This window comes from Scomber scombrus, chromosome 2 (genome assembly GCF_963691925.1).
Source record: "Scomber scombrus chromosome 2, fScoSco1.1, whole genome shotgun sequence".
NCBI lineage: Eukaryota > Metazoa > Chordata > Actinopteri > Scombriformes > Scombridae > Scomber > Scomber scombrus.
This window is the reverse complement of record NC_084971.1, coordinates 19,466,456-19,487,267: the sequence shown is the minus strand read 5'-3', so window position 1 is coordinate 19,487,267 and position 20,812 is coordinate 19,466,456. Positions and strand designations below refer to the sequence as shown.

The 20,812-nt window shown below is 41.9% G+C and overlaps 1 protein-coding gene across 3 annotated transcripts in view; it reads left to right on the top strand.

Moving 5' to 3' along the window:
- dlc1 (DLC1 Rho GTPase activating protein) overlaps positions 1-19,921 on the top strand; it is an 82,818-nt gene extending 62,897 nt beyond the window's left edge. For 2 of the 3 annotated variants that reach the window (XM_062429979.1, XM_062429997.1), the window contains exons 5-17: positions 1,369-1,440; positions 3,182-3,263; positions 4,463-4,526; positions 6,981-8,653; positions 9,488-9,667; positions 11,322-11,481; positions 12,710-12,917; positions 13,535-13,751; positions 14,303-14,417; positions 16,048-16,263; positions 17,375-17,592; positions 17,711-17,884; positions 18,007-19,921. In XM_062429979.1, coding sequence (XP_062285963.1) covers positions 1,369-1,440; positions 3,182-3,263; positions 4,463-4,526; positions 6,981-8,653; positions 9,488-9,667; positions 11,322-11,481; positions 12,710-12,917; positions 13,535-13,751; positions 14,303-14,417; positions 16,048-16,263; positions 17,375-17,592; positions 17,711-17,884; positions 18,007-18,106 — 3,479 coding nt within the window. In that variant the 3' untranslated portion in view covers positions 18,107-19,921. Of the gene's footprint in view, positions 1-1,368; positions 1,441-3,181; positions 3,264-4,462; positions 4,527-6,980; positions 8,654-9,487; positions 9,668-11,321; positions 11,482-12,709; positions 12,918-13,534; positions 13,752-14,302; positions 14,418-16,047; positions 16,264-16,579; positions 16,729-17,374; positions 17,593-17,710; positions 17,885-18,006 lie in introns of those variants that run through there. The other variant, XM_062429988.1, reaches the window with a different exon arrangement.
- The last annotated feature ends 891 nt before the right edge of the window (positions 19,922-20,812 follow it).

Genomic DNA, 20,812 nt, shown 5'->3' with positions numbered 1-20,812 from the left:
CCAAAAATACTTCTTCAGTCTCTTCTGAGGCAAGTTCTGTTCTTCTTTCAAGCTACTGTTCTTGAGCTTGTGCTAAAATTGCATCAATCCCTGGGTGTAATTTAGCTTTGAAATGAGGTGGAACTGCTAGACTGATGCTTAAAAGATAAAATAAACCACTCGGGATCTCCTCACCGGTGGTTACTATTAGCTCAGTCATGCTCAGCCAAACGTTGCACCCCAACTAAAAGGGTAAGGGACATTACAATAATGTCTGAGTGCAAGGAACGCAGAGTTTGAAGTATAAAAATTTGACTAACCTGGCAGACTTCACCCACAGTTGCAGTTGCCGTTATTTTCACTGATACCTTAAATAGCAAGCATTTCACTTAAATATTTTTCAGTTTATATGTTGCCACTTTCATTCAAGCTGGCCTTTCCTGACTTTGTTCCAAAGGTTTTATTTAACGTTTTTCTCAAGGTTGTGCTACATTTGTACTTGCTGTCATCTCCACTAAAGAAGACATTGTAAAGTCAGCTCTTTAAGGCCTGGAGACATGTTTCTGTCTGTCTTCTGTCTACAAACTGCTGGCTGTGGGGGTGATGGAGCAATTGAAGAGGCAGGGATAACCATTTGGCATATGTCATCTAAAGGGGCTTCCGCGGATAATTGGCTCCTCTGACACACAGTGAACCTCAACATTCAGTCTGGCACTTAGCATAACAAGCCCAAATGTCCCACCTTGTTTTTAAAGTTATGGCAGAGGTTATGACACAGTGAAGAAACTTTCAGATCATAAAAGACTGCTGTAAAGGCGTAAGTGAACATTGGAGTAACATAAATCTAATATTTGGGAAAACACATTTTCATTTTAACGCTGAAATATAGATTTTTAATCTAAGAAATAAAAAATATAGCATCTTCAAGGCATCATAATGAAATGTTATTAAAAACAACAAACATACCTGCCTAAGGAGCTTAAGCAGCACACACTTTGCGTGTTAGGGGGTTAACACAATTTGCACGAATGATGCTTTGAGCTTTAGCTTTAGAAGCATGTGAGAGGAGTGTGACCGAGTGCGAGATAGCTAATAAGGTCAAGGGGTTCACATTTGATAAGCTCCTAGCATGTTGTTGTGCTTTATCCTTTTGTCTCCCAGGATATCACTCAAAAATAACGTTGCACTTGAGTGAGGATTAAAAAGTCGATATTTCAGAGAGTGTCATTATTTGCTTTTCTCAAGAGGGTGTTGATTTGTAAATCATTCATGTTGTTATCACAGGCTATTTGGTTTCACTTGTTTACTGTACATGTTCTTGTGGTTGGGTTGAGCTGTGTCTCACAACTCTAACAAATCTATATGTTGTTCCAATTTTTTCATCTGCAGAGATTGAAGCCAAAGAGGCCTGTACGTGGCTCCGGGCTGCAGGGTTCCCACAGTACGCCCAGCTTTATGAAGGTAAGGACCCATAATGAGTCACTCTCCCAACCCTGCTAACAATATCAAAGACAGTAAAAGAAAATAAATACATTAAAACATTTAATTTGAATTGGTGTTGTATGATAATGCCATGTTAGAAATCATATCTGTATTTTTTGAAAGTTCTACTTCTTCAAGCTGAAAAACCTTTACTGAAATCTGTTCAGATAGCTCTAGTAATGTGAGGTAGCTAATGAAACGCATCCTCTTGAATTTTGATTAAACTTAGATCAAATAAATGCAGAGGTTTTTGTTCATTTTTTGCATTAAAATGAGATAGTAGTAGTCCTTCCACCAAATTATGAGTACATAAGATATGATTATGTTTGGCTCATATAAAAAAAACACTATGTTCTTATTCAAACACACAAAACACCAAAAACATCTAGACTTGTGTGCATGTTAGTGAACACCTCACACAGCATAACATTCCTGAGGAGTTAGAAGGTTTTTCGTAGCATCAGTGCAATGCCACAGAAACCTCAGAAGAGTCTATATTCCAAACATTAACCATACTGTGACTATAATGTAACTCTATGAGGACCAAAGGTCTTTCTTAGTTTGTTAAAACAAACACACAAAAAAGGTTGTCTACACCCTCTCAAGTTAGTCATGCAATGATAAATGGTCCAGAAAGAATGTTTTGCCTGACCCTTGAGTTTTAAATATGCACTCACCAAAATACATCAAACATTCTTTACACTCCAGCTATACTATGGCATACCGTGGGCATACCAGTTGCCCTTATGTAACTAGAGGATGATGACAAGCTACTTTTGTCAACAGTTCATTGCTCGTTCCTGTTAAACCATGAAAGGGGTTCCTATTTGAATGGAAAGCTCATTGTGTTTCTGCGAAGGTGATGAGACGGTTTCCATACACACAGACAGCAACATAGAAGCAAACTGGAAACCACAATCAATCACTGTGTGGACTTTACAGCCTTGCTGGTTGGTCACTTGAAGCTGTCTCCACACGAATTGGAATTTGTGCCGATGCATGACACATTTTTCCTTCCCTTGTATCCGTGGGATAATCTCTATTGTCTGTGCTGTCAAGACTATTGCCCCACTAAAGATAAGCAGGCTGATAGGCCTGTTTGAGTACAGTAGGCTAAAGGTGCTGGCCTTCCCTGAATAGCATTTTCTTATCACAACTGCCCCTGAGGGTTTGGATGCAAGATTCCCTTTTTGGGTTGGGTCAAGACATTCCAGCAAATAATTACGAAAGTGTTCATCCATACATCCTTATACCTAAACAGGCTTTAGTTCCTGAATGTTGTGTTGATATATTCCTCATGTTAACCTTTTGCCATTACTAATGTGGTGACTCTGTGAATTAAGTGATCCTGTTAATGAGGTAGACTTGAGAGATAGAACGAGAAGGAGAAAAGGAAGTAGGAGCTCTGAGCAGCGGTGGAGTACCTATTGTCATTCTTCAATCAGTCCCCTGTTCACTCCCTCTGTGCTTCACATCCCCCCTGCCTGCCGGCTCTGAAAGCTGCAGCTGTGTTTGTTTGGTCGGCTAAGACGCCACTTCCTCTTTTAGCTTTTCATCAAGGCTGTATGGGGGAGAAGGTGGGACGGAAGGCCTTGGTGGGCGTTTGAGCGGGTGGGTGTTTTAGGGCTATGGGATTGTATCCTCAGTTTTATCTGAACACATTGAGCCAATCATTATTAGGTCGATCCCCTCACTAATCTGACTCTCTCTCTCTCTTTAGATGCACAGTTTCCTATTGATATCTCTTCAGTCACCAGAGACCATGACTTCCTCGATCGGGATGCTATTGAGGCTCTCTGCAGGTGAGATTACAAGTTACACCGTCCCTTTCGTCTTCCTTTCTCTTTCTTCTGATGTTATGCACAATTCTTCTTATTCTTCGTCTTCATCGTTTGTGCACTATCTCTTGTTTCTCCCCCAAATGAAACCATGAGGGCATGACTTCAAAAGGAGACATGCTTTGGAAAGTTGCCAATGAGATGAAAGAATGACACGATAAGCACTTTGGAGCCATGCAACTTTTCTTCTCCTCATTTGGTTTTCTATGTCCATACCCTCTGCTCTCTTTATTTTTGTTTTTTCTGCTTCTCTTTGGAGCTGATAGTGTTTACTTCAGCCATTAGAGTCTTTTGTATCATCCTGGAAAGCACATATCACACTGCAGGTTTCTACGGTCACACAATGCTCTTCACATTCAGTCCTGCTTTTTATGTTTTAGGAGATATAAGACATTCTGCCTATCCACAACTACAGAGGAAATTGATTTAAGCTTTGTTTATTTTAAGGTTCTGGCATCCATTTTGTTGCCTAAATAGCAGTCAAAGTTAGAATGAAATAAATTAACAATAGAGGAGGCTGGGATTGCATCCTTGCCGGTAGCACTGGCATATTAATTAGCATATGAGGAGGATGTTAATGGTACTTTAATGGAGTTGACTCCTTCATCAAATGCCAACTTTCAGTAATAAACCACAGCATGTGTCCCTTCATACATCTGGAAGCTATCATCTCAGTGTCTCTTCTCCTAGCCTTTCACCGCCCCCAACTATCCCTCAGTTTCCATCCCTTCATCTCTCCATTGTTACATGATCTGCTCTAAGAGCTCTCCAGAGGGTGGACCCCACCACCCTCACGCCCCTTCTCCAGGTGGCTGGGGGGATAAGCTTTCTGTCCCCTCCCCAGGTTTTCGTCGCCACTCCAGCAGATTTCATTCTCCTCGCTGTCTCCCTCTCATTCTCTTCCCGCTCATGTGGGGATTATCCTTCAGCAGCTCATTAGCCAGCCTGGGTCCACCCAAGCTCCCCCTCTGCCTCTCTCCTCCCCTCTTCTGTTTTTTTCATTTTGTTTCATCCTTTTTTCTATCATACATCTTCTTGCCCATGTCAGAGCAGTGAGAGGCTTTAGGGAAAGTTAGGGGACTGGAATATTTAAATTCTTTTAAAAAGCCTGTTTTAAAGGTAACCTGTTTTTAATGTGTGTGTGTGTGTTTTTCTATTTGCAGGAGACTGAACACCCTCAACAAGTGCGCTCTAATGAGACTTGAGATATCACCGCAAAGAAAACGAGTAAGTCTAAGTGCACATGCACATACATGAACTCCACTCCTCTCTGAAACTCAATTTTGCACATCTTGTCAACCACAATTGCGTATCCTCATATCAACCATCAGTTCACTCTTGGCCACAGGGCAAAGCTGTGTTTTCTCTCATCTTATTTAATGAGAAGGCACCTGTTGGGTTTATTTCTATATGAAGTAGGTTGTGAGGACCCTAGGGGGAAGGAGGATAGCTTTAATGTCTAAATGAAGGGGTTGCATTCCCTAAGACCTCCCCCTACTGAAGGCATGCTCCCCTTCCCTCTGAGATACTTCCTCATACTTGTTGACCATAAAAAGAATTAGTACACTACTTTTGTGGCACTCTTGCATAACAAACCACCATACATGTTTTGTCTGTGATCATGCATGTGAGGGTCATTGAATGTGTGCAATATGGTCTGTTTTTATGTCGTTTTTATAACATAAAAACATACATACCCTTCAACATCAGACTTTTCCTTCAAGGAAACTGACCTCTTGGAAAGTGTTTTTCCTCTTCAAAGAAAGGAGGCTAATTCTGTGAATATTCCAATTTTAGACCATGCATGTTTCAAGTAAATTAGAGTGTCTAGCCAGACATACAGTGTCACTTTGTGACAAGAACTGTTCCCTTTCACACAAATCAACCTTAATTCCCTAATAGCCTTAAGTGCTACATAGTAACATCCTTGTTCCATGTGTGGTGGTATTCATTAGGATGACCTTTTCTGTGTCACCTTTCATTTCAGGAGTCAACAGAGAAGGGTAGAGGAGTCAAAGAGGTTATTTGCCATCTTTTTGTGGGACGACCCCCCCACACACACACATGCACACACACACACTTAGACAGCTTAGGAATGCATTGATCTCCTCGTGTCTTAACATTCCCTCCCTCTTAAATCTTCATCTCTGTGTCTCTTGTTCTTTCTGATTTGTTCCTTGTATCTCTTATTGTAATAATAAATAGTTTTCATTCTGCCAGCTGCTGTGACGTTCAAAGTGTTTATCGTTGCTGTGAATGTTTTGGTGGTTTGATGGTTTGAAGATAAGTTATCTTCAGAATGTTGACAAATGGTCGAAGGTCTATTGGCCAGTCAGCAGCTCTCTATTCACAACCAACAGCATACTACTGTTATCTCACATTCCAGACAACATAACTTGAGAAACAGGCAACCACGGAATCCGAAAATGTCACGAAAATCTTGTTATCCCAAAAAAGGCCTGTGTGTAGCAGAGATCGATCGCACCCTTTGTTCATTTTTATGTGAAATTACATCATGTTTCCACTGCAAAATATATAATTAATGAAGGCTGTATGTGGAGCCCATGTGAGCAGTGAAAAATGGAACACTGGCTCACAAGCAGTGGAACACAGATTTTGTGGATTTGATTATTTTTCTAGAATTTGTTATTCGGGGTGCTAATTTTCTGGCACGAGTCATTTGTGAAAGAGTTCTGATTGTTGTTTAAAATGCTCTCCATTCAATTGCTTCTTAAACTTTTCATTTGGTGATATACAAGAATGTTTTCAAGGTTTTTGGGGGAAATCAGATGATAGGTAGGGCTTTAAAGAGATGAAGAGAAGGTGGTGGTTAAATTGTGGTCTGTGGTTTGGTTATATGGGACTTATATTTGGGACTGTAATTGAAAACTGGGAAGAAGTCACCTGTAAAGTCTTTGAGCCCAGTTTGTGTGTGTGGATACAAAGGTGAGGGTGGATATCTCTGTCACGGATAAGGAAAGTAGGGAATGACAGTTGCAGTGTATCAGTGACAATATGTACAGACAGAGGGGATAAAAACTGTGGGGGGGAATGACCCTAGTCTGGCCGGCTGCATTGTGAGCTATGGGGGTCATAATGGAATTTCCTGAACTCCCTCCAGGGCCTGAGATAGATTAACTAAATTGGGGGAGGTGTGTGCATTTTGTGAAGGTGGATGTGTGGTATATGTGGCTCAGTAATGGTCTCTTTATTCTTTGTCTTGTGTATGTATTGTCCATGAAGTCAGGAAGTGATTGAGACGTGTTTACTAGCTGACCATGAATAGCTTTGGTTCATCAAAATATGTGCTTCACCGCAAGAAATGAATTTATAATAATGTTATCCAAAATTTGTATTTTGCTACATACATTCCATGTTATATATCTGCTGAGAAATTCTTAAAAGAAGTAAATTCATGACTTCATTAGAAGTACAGATTTGAAGTTTCTTGTGTGCTTCAAAACCATCATATATTCGTATATTTAAGTAAGTAAGTACAATTATAGAATACATTCCATAAGTCCAGAAAGTTTCCTGGATGAAGGTGAGGAATGTTGGAGAAGAAATGGAAAACATAGCAGTGCCTAATGTTCTCTAACTGTTCCTCTCCCTCCCTCTCTATTTTCCTTCCTTTCTTGCTGTTTCTTTCTCTCCCTTATCCCCTCCTTCTTTCTCATCCAGAGCGAGGACTCAGATGAGGACGAGCCTTGTGCCATCAGTGGCCGTTGGACCTTCCAGAGGGACAGCAAACGCTGGTCCCGTATGGAGGAGCTGGAGGTTTTCTCCACACTGCACACAGATGACACCCAACCTCCGTTCCCCAAGGACCAAGCATCCCAGAAAAGCAAGCTTGCCCTCCGTGAAGGAAACAGTTCAGAGAGTGTGCTGACTGATCTCAGCGAACAGCCTGAAGTCAGCTCCATCCATAGCAGCGGGAGTGGAGGAAGAGGAGAGGAGAAAAACCACGGTGCTAACCTTCATTTACCAAATGAAGCTGCACCCGTTGGTGCCACCCGTGCCAGCTCTGTAGCTAGCATGTGTTCGTCCTCAGGCACAGGCGGGTCCGGATGCGCTAATGAGGACTCTCTGTCTGATGGGTTGCCTCCGTCACCTCTGGAGACACTCGGACAGTTCACCTTTGATGTGAAAACAGGCATGGGAGGACTAGGAGGAAGTCTTGACCATGGTGGCGGCAAAAGCACACGCTCACGAGCTAAGAGCTTCCTCAAGAGGATGGAGAGTCTACGGCTCCGCAGTGGCACCTCCTCCAAGAGAAAGAAGAAGGGGAGCACCAGTGGAGGGAAGATAGAAATCAGTGGCCCTGTCATCAAAGAGGGTCTGGATGATGACAAGTTGCGAAGGCTCAACTGTGTGGACATCTCCAGTATCAACCTCAACCAGAACCTCAATCACCATCGCAATCCCACTCAGACTATGACACTTAACCGGAATCGTTCCGTATCCTACTCCACTCAGACCAGTAACGGCAGCACAGGAAGTACTGGGAGCAGCCAGTCTGAAGCTAGCAGTGGAAGTGCAGTGAGCACACCAAGCCCAGTGACTCGTGCTCGCAGCCACAGCACAGCTGCAGGCTCTAGTAAGAGAGGAGGAATGTATTTAGAGGGTTTTGATCCTTTCAGTGTTCCCCAGCAAGCTTTAGATCGACAGCCAACACCCCTACCTAAATCTGCCCCGCCCATCCCGTGCCAAGCCAGTAATGGGATGACAATTAATGAGCAGAACCGCAGGAACAACTGCAGTGTTCGAGACAATGGCCGACAAGTGGAGGAGGAAGAAGAGGAAGAAGAGGAGGGCATGATCTTCTTTTATTTACCAGAAGGTCACAAGCCCGGAACTTTCCCCAAAGCCCTGAAGGACGGGAGTTCACGCAACAACAATGTAAATGATAATGGCAACTCTGTGATCCTTAGAGGGCGGCAGAGTAGACGTCACTGTCGTGGCTCTTCAGGCTCTGTGGACAGCCGACTCAGTTTTTATGACAACGTCCCCTACACTGAGAGAGAAGAGGACGTGGAGGAGGAAGAAGGAGATGAGCGCAAACTGGAGGAAGTGCTACAGCACGTCAGTGGTCTGCAGCATTTTGTTAACGCCTGGTCAGAGGCTGTGGCTGGTGAAGAGGAGGAGGAGGAGGAGGATGAAGAGGAGGAGGGAGACTCAGATTCGGCATTGGACTCAGCCTCACCATGCCCGTCATCTCCTCTGCAGAACCGATTGGAGGAGACAGAGAATGGAAGTGACCAAGACAGCACAGGAAACCCGCTGGGCGACGGAGAGGAGGGGATGAGAGAGAGAAGAGATTCTGGTGTCGGAGCATCTTTAACAAGAACCAGCAGGTCTGTTCCAAGTGCTGTATAACCATTAACAATTCACCCAAATTATGAAACAGTATGTCTTGTCACATGTCATGGTATTAAGATATCTATATTCATGCTTCCACCCGTTATTTAAAAAAAATCAGCAGCAGTTTCCAAAAATGGTGTCCCTGCTACACTGGATTATCCACAGACCAAATTATCTGTGGATACTCTGAACTGTTTTTTAAGTAGAAAGCAGTTCCCATTATAAACTTTTTATAATCTGGGTTGACTAATCTTTTAAGATTGAAAAATATTATCCAAACTGTTGCTTCCAAACAGTATTATGATGTCTTCTTCTGGTAAACTTTTTTTTTGTTACATTGTGCATGAAAAACCAAGGACAACAAAGCAAATCTGAGTCCAATAGAAACACAAACACTGAGGTACCAACAAAAAAAGAGTTTTCTATAGAAAGTGACAGCAAAGGATAAACGCAGGGACACGCTGAGACATCTCTCCTTACGTAATGGTGCTGAATACTCTGGAATGCTGCTTGGTCTCCATGGGGACTGTTTCTGTTCCTTCAGGAATCCAAAAGCTGAATTACATTAGGGCGGCCTGAGTTTTAGTCTTTTAGACAATCTGTTGACTGATATGTGCATAAATCCCTGTAATCCCTAAACTGATCACTTGGGGGGATAATACTACAAATACTTTGTGTGTGGCTTTGTGTTCTTTTCTAAGTTTTTTGTGTTCGCAAAAGTATGACGCAGATTCCAAGAGCTAAACTGCTTTTTTTGTTTCAGTCAACATTCTTCTTCTTACATCTCCATTTGTGCCTTCTTCTCTTTCCCTTACCCCGTTCTCCAGGCCACAGAAACTCCGCTGGCCGAGCTTCCAGAACTCCCATCGGCCCAGTTTGGCCTCCGCCCAGCTCCAAATTAGCTGCCAGTCTGTGCTACAGATGAATCTCCTCCAGAAGCTCTCTCTGCTGCAGCTGACTGCTCTGCTGGAGAGGCACACCCCTACAAACAAACATGGCTTCAGCTGGTGAGTGGACTGGAGGAGAATAGAAGCTTTATATATGGCACAACCCAATGTATGTATTATAAGTAGGTTATTTATTGTTTTTTACTTAGGGATTTTTCTAAATTCCTGTAAAATACTGTCTGGGTCTGACAAATTGTGTGTCATGACGCCCTTGAATTTTCCATTCAGCCATCCATCCGTGCCACTTCTATCCCTTCGTCCCATCCATCTCCAAATCCCCTCCATCTGCAGGTTGTTGTATAGTGTGGTGACGGCTGTCCACAGAGGTTGGGTTTCACATTCTTTTCCCAGGCCCGTAATTGCTCGGAAGGGGCGTACATTGTCTTTTTCTCAACAGGGCAATCATGGCATTTCACACGCATGGTGTTACGAGAGCTGGAGGCCAGAGAGCTCTACCCTCAACAATTATCCCTCCACCATTACCTTCTCTCTCAATTCTCGAGAGCTGGTCGGAATTTACTTGCTGCTCATGATAATCTACCCAATATCTTGAACTCAATATTTTTTTGGGTGCCATTCTTTCAGCTATTGAGATCTTGCAGTCACTCCTGACCTTACTTTTGCCATCTCCTTTTTCTTTTTCACTGTATTACTACATTTACCATTTTTATTCAAAGGTTATGTTGCTCCAAAAAGACTTACAGACAATTCACTAGTAGGACAGCTTGGGACAAAGAGCTAAATTCAAGTTAAAAACAACAGATTGCTGGACATTCTTCACAGTCAAAATAGTAATGTGTGTAGTAGTGTTCACCAAATAAACATGAGGAATTACCAAGCATTATCCGTTTTGTAACATCTGGTGCAATTTTTACAATACTTTTTAAAGGTCAAATGAAGAAAATTAACTAAAAGTGAAAAATCACATCAAAATCACACCTTCCTTGGACAGAAATAGAAAGTGTTATGACAGTCTTATGACAGGCTGGAGCAGGCTGACAGCCATAAACTTGTGGGCACATTCTTGTGAAACAGTCAGAGTTGGATGTTTCAACTGGGTTTGTGGTTATAGACTTGCTGTTCGCATGCACCCAAGTGCACGTGCACACACACAGTGAAAAAATAGTGAGACAGACTCATTGTGTGGATGTATAAAGCAGTGGGATCCCCTCCCCTTTTGACACCCTGGCGAACATCCCACTGCCCCCCCTGCTATTCTCCCCTGGTCCTGTTTATCCACCCCTCTCATAAACCTGGAGACAGGCTTCTGCAGAGGCTTGGTTTCCTCCATGCACACACATAAAGTACTCATAAACACACACACTTAGGTAGACAAGCTGCAACTGTAGCAATTTGACTGGGGATGAAGTGTTTTTTATTAAATCTGGACTAAATGGATAACCGTGTCAGAGATTGTGAACAAATCCATCTTGTGAGTCAAAATCTGTAATGTAAGTAGGGTTTTTTGTTTACAGAGTTGTTAAATCCTGATTACTGTATGATGTGTTGCTGTTTATTAAAAAAGTAGCTTCTGCATGGACCTTTTGTAGCACAGAATCAAGCCAAATCTTTATTCATACACCAGTAATGGGTAGGAACTAATGCAGCCACATCACATTGTCAACCTTTTCAGAGAAAATCAAGACTCCTGTTCCTGTCAGTATTTCACGTAGCAGGTATTGATGACCTACTTTTCTATGTGTCTATGTTACAGGGCTGTGCCAAAGTTTATGAAGCGGATCAAGGTACGCGACTACAAAGACAGGAATGTGTTCGGTGTGCCACTGCAAGTCATCGTCCAGCGGACAGGCCAACCCCTCCCTCAGGGTATTCAGCAAGCCATGCGCTACTTACGCAACCAATGTCTTGACCAGGTAACATTTAATACACAAATAAACACTCATAGATGGACAGTTTTAAAATCCTGTGTATGTCTGTCCTGTGTTAAAATTGCTTAGGCAATTTCTGCTAGAGCACCCCTGAAAAGGGTCTAACCCCTGTTAATGGGTATTGTCATCCAGCTTGGACAGTAATGACGTAATTAGTCAGATTTTAAATCTTAAATATCAAACATGTTTGAAATTATTGGGGTGGGTCCGATTGCAAGCCGCTCAGTAGGTTTAAGATTGGATCAGTAAACTGAACGTTGGTACCGACCAAGGTCCCAGACCAGATTTCCCCTCCGATTGACAGGAGGGGTGAATCAGGGATAAATTGGCCCAAAACTCCTTTAGTCTGAGCCCGGCTTAAGAGAAAAAAACCTGCTTTGAGGTGCTTAAGTTAAGTTACATAACATCTTAGCTAAAACTTCTGCATTCAGTCAAATATTCATCCAAAAATTTTTTCCGAGGGATGTTACGTAAGACGGAGCAGTAAATCGGAAAAGGTGTGATACCCTCTCAGTCAGTGTGTGTATACAGTTTCTGTCTTTCTCCCCTTTTCTCTTCTCTCTGTCACACATACATTGAAACAAGGAGGCCTGGATAGAGTCAAAGTGTGCATGTGTTAAGTTGCCTGTGTCTGTCTGTTTAATCCAGAGACAGTACGAAAGATTAAGATAAGAGTGCGTGTGTACATAAAAAAGAGGGGAAAGGGAGAAAATAGCTATTAATGGAGGGCAAAACAGAAAAGAGAATGATGGTGTCCCTTTCAAAGCAGGACAAGGCGCCTCTGTTTGGAAGTTGTGAAAGCTCATGGAAAGTATTCAGGCTGGACAGGCCAATGGCCTTTTCCTCCCCAACCTTGCCATTTTGTGCAGCCTTAAAAGGCCACTGATGAGGTCCTACACAACTTCCAGTACAAGAATGCCTACAGGGCTTCATGGGAGCTTTATGCAAATACAGTCAACAGGATCTGTTGTGATGTAACTGTATTGACTTTAAGCTCTTGATTTTGGGGATAAGTCAAGATTTTTTCCCCCCAATATAACCCTCAAAGCTTCAAAAGAGTTTTTTCTGTTTTCTTTGGGAACATGAATTGTTTTTGATACGCCCTAATGATAAGATCAAATATTGTATTCAGTGTTATACTGAGAGTAATAAGGGATTGAAAGTTCAAAGCTAACTTTCCATTCATGATGTAATTTTTTCTCTCTGTCTTCAGGTGGGTCTTTTTAGGAAATCAGGAGTTAAATCTCGTATCCAAGCTCTGCGTCAGATGAACGAGGCTAGCGGTGCAGATGGTGGAGGACTCAATTACGAGGGCCAATCAGCCTATGATGTTGCAGACATGCTGAAGCAGTACTTCAGAGATTTGCCAGAACCCCTGCTTACTAGCAAGCTGTCTGAGACCTTCCTCCAGATCTATCAGTGTAAGAATACACAAACACACGTACATTTCAAGCATAAACACAAAATCTTGCATACATACATGAGACATGTACTCATCTGTGAGAGGGTTGTGTGTTGAAACAAAGAAGATGGTATTGTTTTGGAGCTGTGGATGCTTGTCTGCTGTAGAGCAAGAAATTATGAAATCGTACAAAAACAAGATGAGTGCAGGAAATACCTGCGGAATGAGGTGATAGATGTGACACCTTAAACCCACATTGCAATAGTATTGTCTCATCCTTCCCTAACTCACTGTTAACATGGACATCCTCTCCAGTTCTGTTACATTATGATTGTAATGGCAACATTAGGAACTGTTTACATAAGGTGAAACAAAACCAGTCCTGTGCATGAAGTATGAAGTATGAAGCATGAAGCGCACAGCAGACACACACATACAGGCTTATATAACCCACTGAAGTCGACACAGATCCCTTCATAACTCATTCCAGGCAGGGGAAAGGGAGGCCCGACAGAAACTCCTTCCTGTGTAAACCATCGAACACTGAAAAGATGACATGTAGCAAGATTGTTGTTATTAGTCATTTTCTGCGTAATATTGAAAAAGAGCCATGACATCTTCCCTCTTCCTCTCCAGACATGCCTAAAGAGCTCCGTCTTCAGGCAGCGCGTGCTGCCGTGCTGCTGCTGCCCGATGAGAACCGAGAGGCACTGCGAACGCTTCTGTGTCTGCTGAGCGACGTGACCGCCAGCGTGGCTGAGAACCAGATGACCCCCACCAACCTGGCTGTCTGTTTGGCCCCATCCCTCTTCCACCTCAACACCCTACGTCGCAAGGAGAGCTCCTCACCAAGGTGTGTGTGTGTGTGTGTGTGTGTGTGTGTGTGTGTGTGTGTGTGTGTGTGTGTGTGTGTGTGTGTGTGTGTGTGTGTGTGTGTGTGTGTGTGTGTGTGTATTGGAATCAGTTCATTAGATTAAATAATTGCCTTTATATTGATCATAGTCAGTGTGGGGGCATCTTACGTAACATGCAATATGCTGTACATTGTGAAAACAGGAAACGGCCACTCTAAAGAAACAAAAAAGCAGGATATTGTAGATGGACGACAGAGAAGAAAAGGGAAGAGAGCAAAGCTTGTGAGAGGAGGAAGGGAGAGAGACACAGGAAATAGAATGGTTACATAAACATCTTTACCTAATTAAGAAAGAAACATATTTTGCTCCACATTTGTCAAAGCTTGAAAAGAGTTAATCAGGTATAAACAGTAAAACACTCTTTCTTTTCACCTTCAACCTCTGCCACTTCTTCTTTTTACACCTACTGTCTGGATGATGGATGTTGTTACTAATCTTTCTGTGTCCACTTCTCTTCCTTTTTTTCCCCTCTCCTCTTCCTCTGTCATAGGGTGATGAACAGGAAGCAGACACTGGGAAAGCCAGACCAGAGAGACCTGAATGAGAACCTGGCTGCCACTCATGGCCTGGCACACATGATCCAGGAGTGCAGGAAACTCTTTCGGGTCAGTGCTTAACAACACCAAAGCTGAAAATGTACTTAAAGTAGTTTGACAATGAAAAACTTACAGTGTCACATATAAAGGCATCGTCAATCAAAGAGTGTTTAATACAGTATGAATGTCACCTCCAGCTCACTGTACCATGTCATTACCAAACACCTTGCGTCCCAGTGTTTGTCCTATAAACAAACATAGCCCAAGTTACATAACTCGTTTATCCATTCCAAGCTGTCATTTGCTCACACAGTGTTATGATTACATAAAGTAAATGTGCCAACTACTGTTTTAAATTCCCTTGTTATACAGCTCTTGACTTAACTTTGTGTCTCTGTGTACACTCAACACCCAACTCAAGCTTCTGTGCATGAAGCTCAAATACAGCATAACTGTACAAAACCCACACAGATGAATTCATCTCTGCCTGTATGGTTCTGTGCATCCACAAGGAGAGCAATTGACTGGATAAACAGGAAATAATCAGCAAACTACGCGATTACGAATCAAATTTCAATCCAATTTGGCCTAAAACGTGCTCTGCCCAGCGCAGTCTTGTCTGACATGCTACAGTAAATGCTAAAAGGCTGCGTACTGTGGGTCATTATTGTTCAAAGCCTTATTAGATTGCGGGAGAACTTCCTGGCTTCCTGTCATGGTTGCATCACACAACAAACAAACCCAATTACCTCTTGAATTATTTTGTTTTAATTAGATTTCTGTTTGCTAATGGAGGTTCATAAAAAGGGAGATGACGTATGAAATGACAGACCGTAATTTGCTTCCATTTCAACAAGCCTTTTCTTAGACAGTAATATTGTTAGTATTCAATTAAACTAGAAAGATGGCATGTACAAACAGACAGAGAGAAAAAGGAAGCGATACAGAGATAAAGAAAGAATGAGTGAGCGTGGCAAACAAGAAGATGGAAATAGCATGTGGTGTTCTTCCTACGGTGGCCCTCAGAGCTCACGCACGGCAACTTAAGAAAACACATGCAAATAGAAAAAAAAGCTAATTAAGTAACATCTTCATCAATTTGACAACAAACACAAACGCACTGCAAAGTAAGACAATACAACACAGAGTTTTTGGTTTATTTTAACATTGTGATGCGATGTCCAGATGTGTTCATCTCTTTTAAGTGTCCTCAGGAAACTGTTATCTGTATTTGTCGTGCGTTTTCTAAATGCTGCTTACGTGTCATCAAATTGGTGAAGATGTTTTCTTAATTTGCTTCTATTTTGTCTGTTTGATTGATTAAGCGGCTGTGCGTTGAGCTCTCAGGGCCACCGTTGTTTTGATATTTAATTATTTTGCCTGCTTGTACAAGTTATGCTTAATTGAATTTCCCAGGAATTAGTGTAATAGTGGATATGTCTGGCAGAAAGATAAACATGAGACATAGAGACAGTGCTGAGGACTCTTATCTTATTTGTTAGTCTAATTACTCCTTTTTTATGTCCTGGGTTGGAAAAATATTGTTGAAACTTACCGATAATTTTCAGGAAGCAGAGCCAAATCAAACACATTGAATCCTCACACACTGTGGCTGCTTATGGCCTCTAGCAACTCAACAGAAACGTAATTTATAGTGTGAATAAAGGTTCTGACTCTCATCATCCTCCTTTTCCACCAGATCCCAGAGGAAATGAATCGCTGCAGGAACTCGTATGTGGAGCAGGCTCTGCTGCCGCAACGCTTGGAGGAGCTCGTGGGTGAAGAGGCCAGCCAAGGAGGCTACAGGGCCTACTTACAGGAAAGCCTGGACGCCCTCCTCAAAGACGCTAAGGACAAGTTCAAAGGTTATGACAGCTGCTCCACTCCCGAGCACGCTGAGCTGGCCTACAGGAAGGTAAGCCTGCTTACTTATCAGTTCTTTCTAGTATTTTCACACATCATTCATTCAACATATGTGACTTTCAATGGGTTTGTGACAGAAAGTGAATACAATGATAAAATGCCATTAAGCAAAAGTAATGAGATTCATGAAAGATTCATTAACAAAAGTAAAAACAGATCATCAGTCAATCTGTCTTCAGAGTGTAAACAAGCCGCCATCCATTAAACACGCACTATCTTTTCAACTATCTGTTTCCCGTCTTTTCCCTCCCTCTCTCTGTCCGCCTTTCCCTCTCTTCTGGTTCTCTAAATATCTAATGGAAAACCAGCAGTTCGGGTTTCCTGTATAGAAACACATCCGTGTGAAACCATCCAGGCCCTTGGCTTCTCATTCCTATCCCATCCCTGGACTGTTTCCCAGAATGACATCAGCTTGTCACACACACACTTGTACATTCATACGCAACCTCACCATTATCCCAGGCCTACATTTCCTGTGTCTGATGTGCAAGGCCTCTGTATGAGGTTTATCTTTTCTCCAGTTCGAGAGTCACAAGGCAGAGAGAATGTGTTTTCTTTATCATCTGATGACAGAACGAAGCAGCTGACTTGGCTAAAGGGCAATGCAGGGTTTTGAAACAGAGCCCGACTGTTGTTCATAAAATTATGGCTTAATTACCACGACTAATTCCTGTAAATATGACTGATATGATTATCAGGATGCTTCCAAACACTTGCATAAGACACTTGAATTTAATATATGTTCATCCTTTATAGCCCACTCTCAAAAGTGGTAAGTAAGTACTGAAAAATAACATGATCTCACACTGTGACCAATTTGGATAAAAATGTATTTTATCAATCATTTAGCCATAAGAAGTGTGAAACAATACAATTATATGGAGAGAAATAATAAAACAAAATTATTACTCACACTTTGGTTCCCCAATAAAAAATGTATCCAAATTGCAACCATGAACCAAAAGATCTCCGGTTCATGTTGGGACGAGGACATTTGTTACATGTAATTACTTTCGTCCCTAATTTCCTCGCATAAAATTCCACCAAAAATATTTAAAAGAACAGCATGTTAAGTAATTACATCTTTCCGTCTGTTTCTCCAGGTGCATGATGGTTTTCCACTACGGCTGTGGAAAGTGACTGTGGAGGTGCCAGCAAGTCCTGAGGAGGTCCTGACACGGCTGCTGCGGGAGCAGGGCCACTGGGACGAGGACCTGCTTGAATGTCGGGTAGTGGAGACCCTGGACGAGAGGACGGAGGTCTACCAGTATGTTAGGAACACCATGGCTCCACATCCCACGCGAGATCACTTGGTGCTCAGGTAGACTATTTTCTTTCTCTTCTTCCTTGTCTAAATTACTTCTCTTTTTGTCTTCTTTTTTTTCATTTTCCTCTGATTTAATGTTTTTAATCCAAACTCTCTTTACTCTTTCAACCAGAACATGGCTAACAGATCTGCCAAAGGGAGCGTGTGCATTTGTGTGCACATCTGTGGACCATGAAGGGGCACCAGTGGTGGGCATTCGGGCTAATGTCCTCACTTCACGCTACTTTATTGAGCCCTGCGGAGCCAACAAATCCCGACTCACACACATTTCCAGGGTTGACTGCAGGTGAGTAAATAACTGACAGGAGGGAGAAAACCTTGGGGATTCTACTAGTCAATCAAAGTTATTTAGCTGATAATTAAATTACACAAAATTTGCTAAAACTGTGTATCTCCTTTTTTATTCAGGGGTCGTTTCCCAGAGTGGTACAATAAACTGTATGGACACTTGTGTGCTGCCGAGGTGGCGCGGATACGTGACTCATTCACTGCACCCATGGACAAATGAGAAAGCAGCGTGCAATTTGGGCAACAACAGTCTCAACAACTTCGTCAGACTGTTTTTGGATCCAACTGTGGATTTGAAATGACTCATTCCACCCATTCCAACAAAGAGCTAGACCGAGTCCAAGCCACTTTATACACACATTTAAAGGACAAACCCTGGATCCTGGATTGAAGGACTTATTTTGCTCTGATTATATCACAACAGACTGATGTTATCCTTTGAAACTGTTATTTGGAGGCTCTTCGTGTACTGCCATATCACACAAACATTTTTCTGGGCCAAAGAACATGACGTCGCTGATACAGGATGTGAGGTTAAACTTTAGCCAAGGGGTGCTATTGCTTCTGAGAAGCGAGGGGATTCAAAGTGTGAGTGTGTGTATGTGTGTGTGTGTGTGTGTGTGTGTGTGTGTGTGTCTCTGTGTGTGCATGAGTGTTCAGTACAACAAAAGCTTAATAGATACATATTCCTTGCACTGGTTTCCAGTTGCAGCATAATGTGTACATACAGTATTCTGTTCACACTAATGGTCGGTGGTTTCTGTTACAGCAAAGCACAGACTAGTAGACAATATTATGGTCATTTGATTGATGAATTCATGAGTGAGGAAAGATGTGAATGTGCCGGTAATATGCAGACTGAGTAGAGACAATAGATAGGATATTGTGAGATGCAAGGTGGCTGGTAGCAAAGAGGGTTTTAGGGTTTCAGTAGAGGAGGGCAGAGACAGATGAGAGTCGGTGGCTGGCTCACCAAAAAGAAAAGAACAATCCAAAATGGGCCTTGTTTACGAACATGTAAATAGATCATTCCTTCAAAAAGAATTCAAATTTAGTTAATGTGCCATTCGATTGATACAGAGATAGGAAGATACATGGGCAAAATTAGTGTAGTATAGTGCAAAAAAAGATTTATTCAGTGACTTTTAAGACCAGACTTTTTATGACACTGTTTGTGAGCATGGCCCAGTGTTGGAGACAGGAAACATTACATATTCTACAGGAGACCAACAGATATAATGGACCAAATATGTAAAAAGCTGAAAGAAAAGCCCATCTTAAGCTTTTCCTCACTATAAAAAAAAAAGAAAAGTTAAACGTGTTTTTAAGAGCACAGTCTATTCCCATTTCTTTGAGATTGTTGTAAGCTGACTTCACTTGTATACATTTGTGGAAACAAGAACAATATTGATTTCACAGTTGTTTTGATGTACATGAAAACAGAAAAAAACTCTTCTAACCCTGCAACATAAACCTCTGGCTGTTCCTATAAGAGAAAATATGACAAGTAAAGAGAGAAAAAACAAAAGGTCCTTTTATAAAGGTGGGGATTTTACAGGTTTTACTGTAAAGAAGAGGGCAGATTGAATGTTTGTGTGATTTCAAAAGGAAGGAAAAATATCTTTGTGTAAGTTTCTCTCTGTGTACTGTTTTGTCAGTGTTTAAAAGAAGCAAGAGATTTGGGTCCTCCTAACAAAGTTGACCTTCTTCGTCATACATAACACTCTTCACGCTTCAATCTGAGGGCTCGCATTTGTCATGTTGAGTTGTATGATTAATTAAGTCATTGTTCATATCACAAGTGCTCATACCTTAACTGTGTCTCTGCCAAATAATAACCCATGACAATGACAGTTAATTTAAAACAAATATATTTATACCTCAGATATATGTTTGTTTTGTATTATACCATTTTATTTTATTTTATTGTAAATGTTAAGCTTTGTGCTACAGAACTGAACAAATGTTTTATCTTTTTTATTAATATTATTTCTGTACAGGTTAATCAAAGTGCACTATTAAATGTATTAAAATAATTTTTGTCTCTCGAGAGTAATGTAACCGCAGACAGATTTTCTGACCGATAATTTGAGGATCTGTTCTGGTTTTGCTCTTCAAATCCCCTCATAATCTGTTCAGTTGTTTGTTTACACTGCAGTTTGTTCCGAGTGCGTACACCTTCTCAGATCCAGAGCTGGAGTTCTCTCTTGACTTCCCTTCACTGCCACATCCACCTCTCTGTGTCCTGCCTTCATTCCACACATATAAATCCGTGACTCGGCCAGCGAGGCGTGAGCTGCGAGCAGGCGGGTATGAACTGGCTGGGTAGATGGTGATCTCACTCCTTGTCTTGTTTCTTACATAACAGTTTCATATAGCAGAAGACAATGGGGTCCGTTGTTCCACAGCTGGCCTGGTCTAGACTCAAGGGGGGGGCAGTCACGCGGAAAAAAATTAGAAGGAGGGGGTCCAAGGGTCAGAGCAGGGGCCAACATACCCACTTTGCCAACTGAGAAGTGGCCATCTGTAGCAGCAAAAACATCTTTCCCGTGCATATATTGTACAGAGGTATCACGTGTTGTACGTTTTGTTCTTATCCAAACATTAGAATTACTATAATCCATAAACCTATACACTTCGACTGTGTATTTACATAGCTCGAGGGCAGGTACTTTCCGCATATGTACAGTGTGACAGCAGAAACAAGTATTAACTTGACTCTGAAAGCCCACAGCCAAGACAATGCATTTACATTTTGAGCTGGCATACTCACTCACTCTCCTCTGATGGACCGTGAACATTTCACATACTGAACAAGAGATAAACCAGAGCACTCACACACACACACACGTAGCCACATGTATACGTGTTCATGTCCTCTTCTTTGAATTTGTTGTGTACATTCAACACATTTGTTGTTACTTTT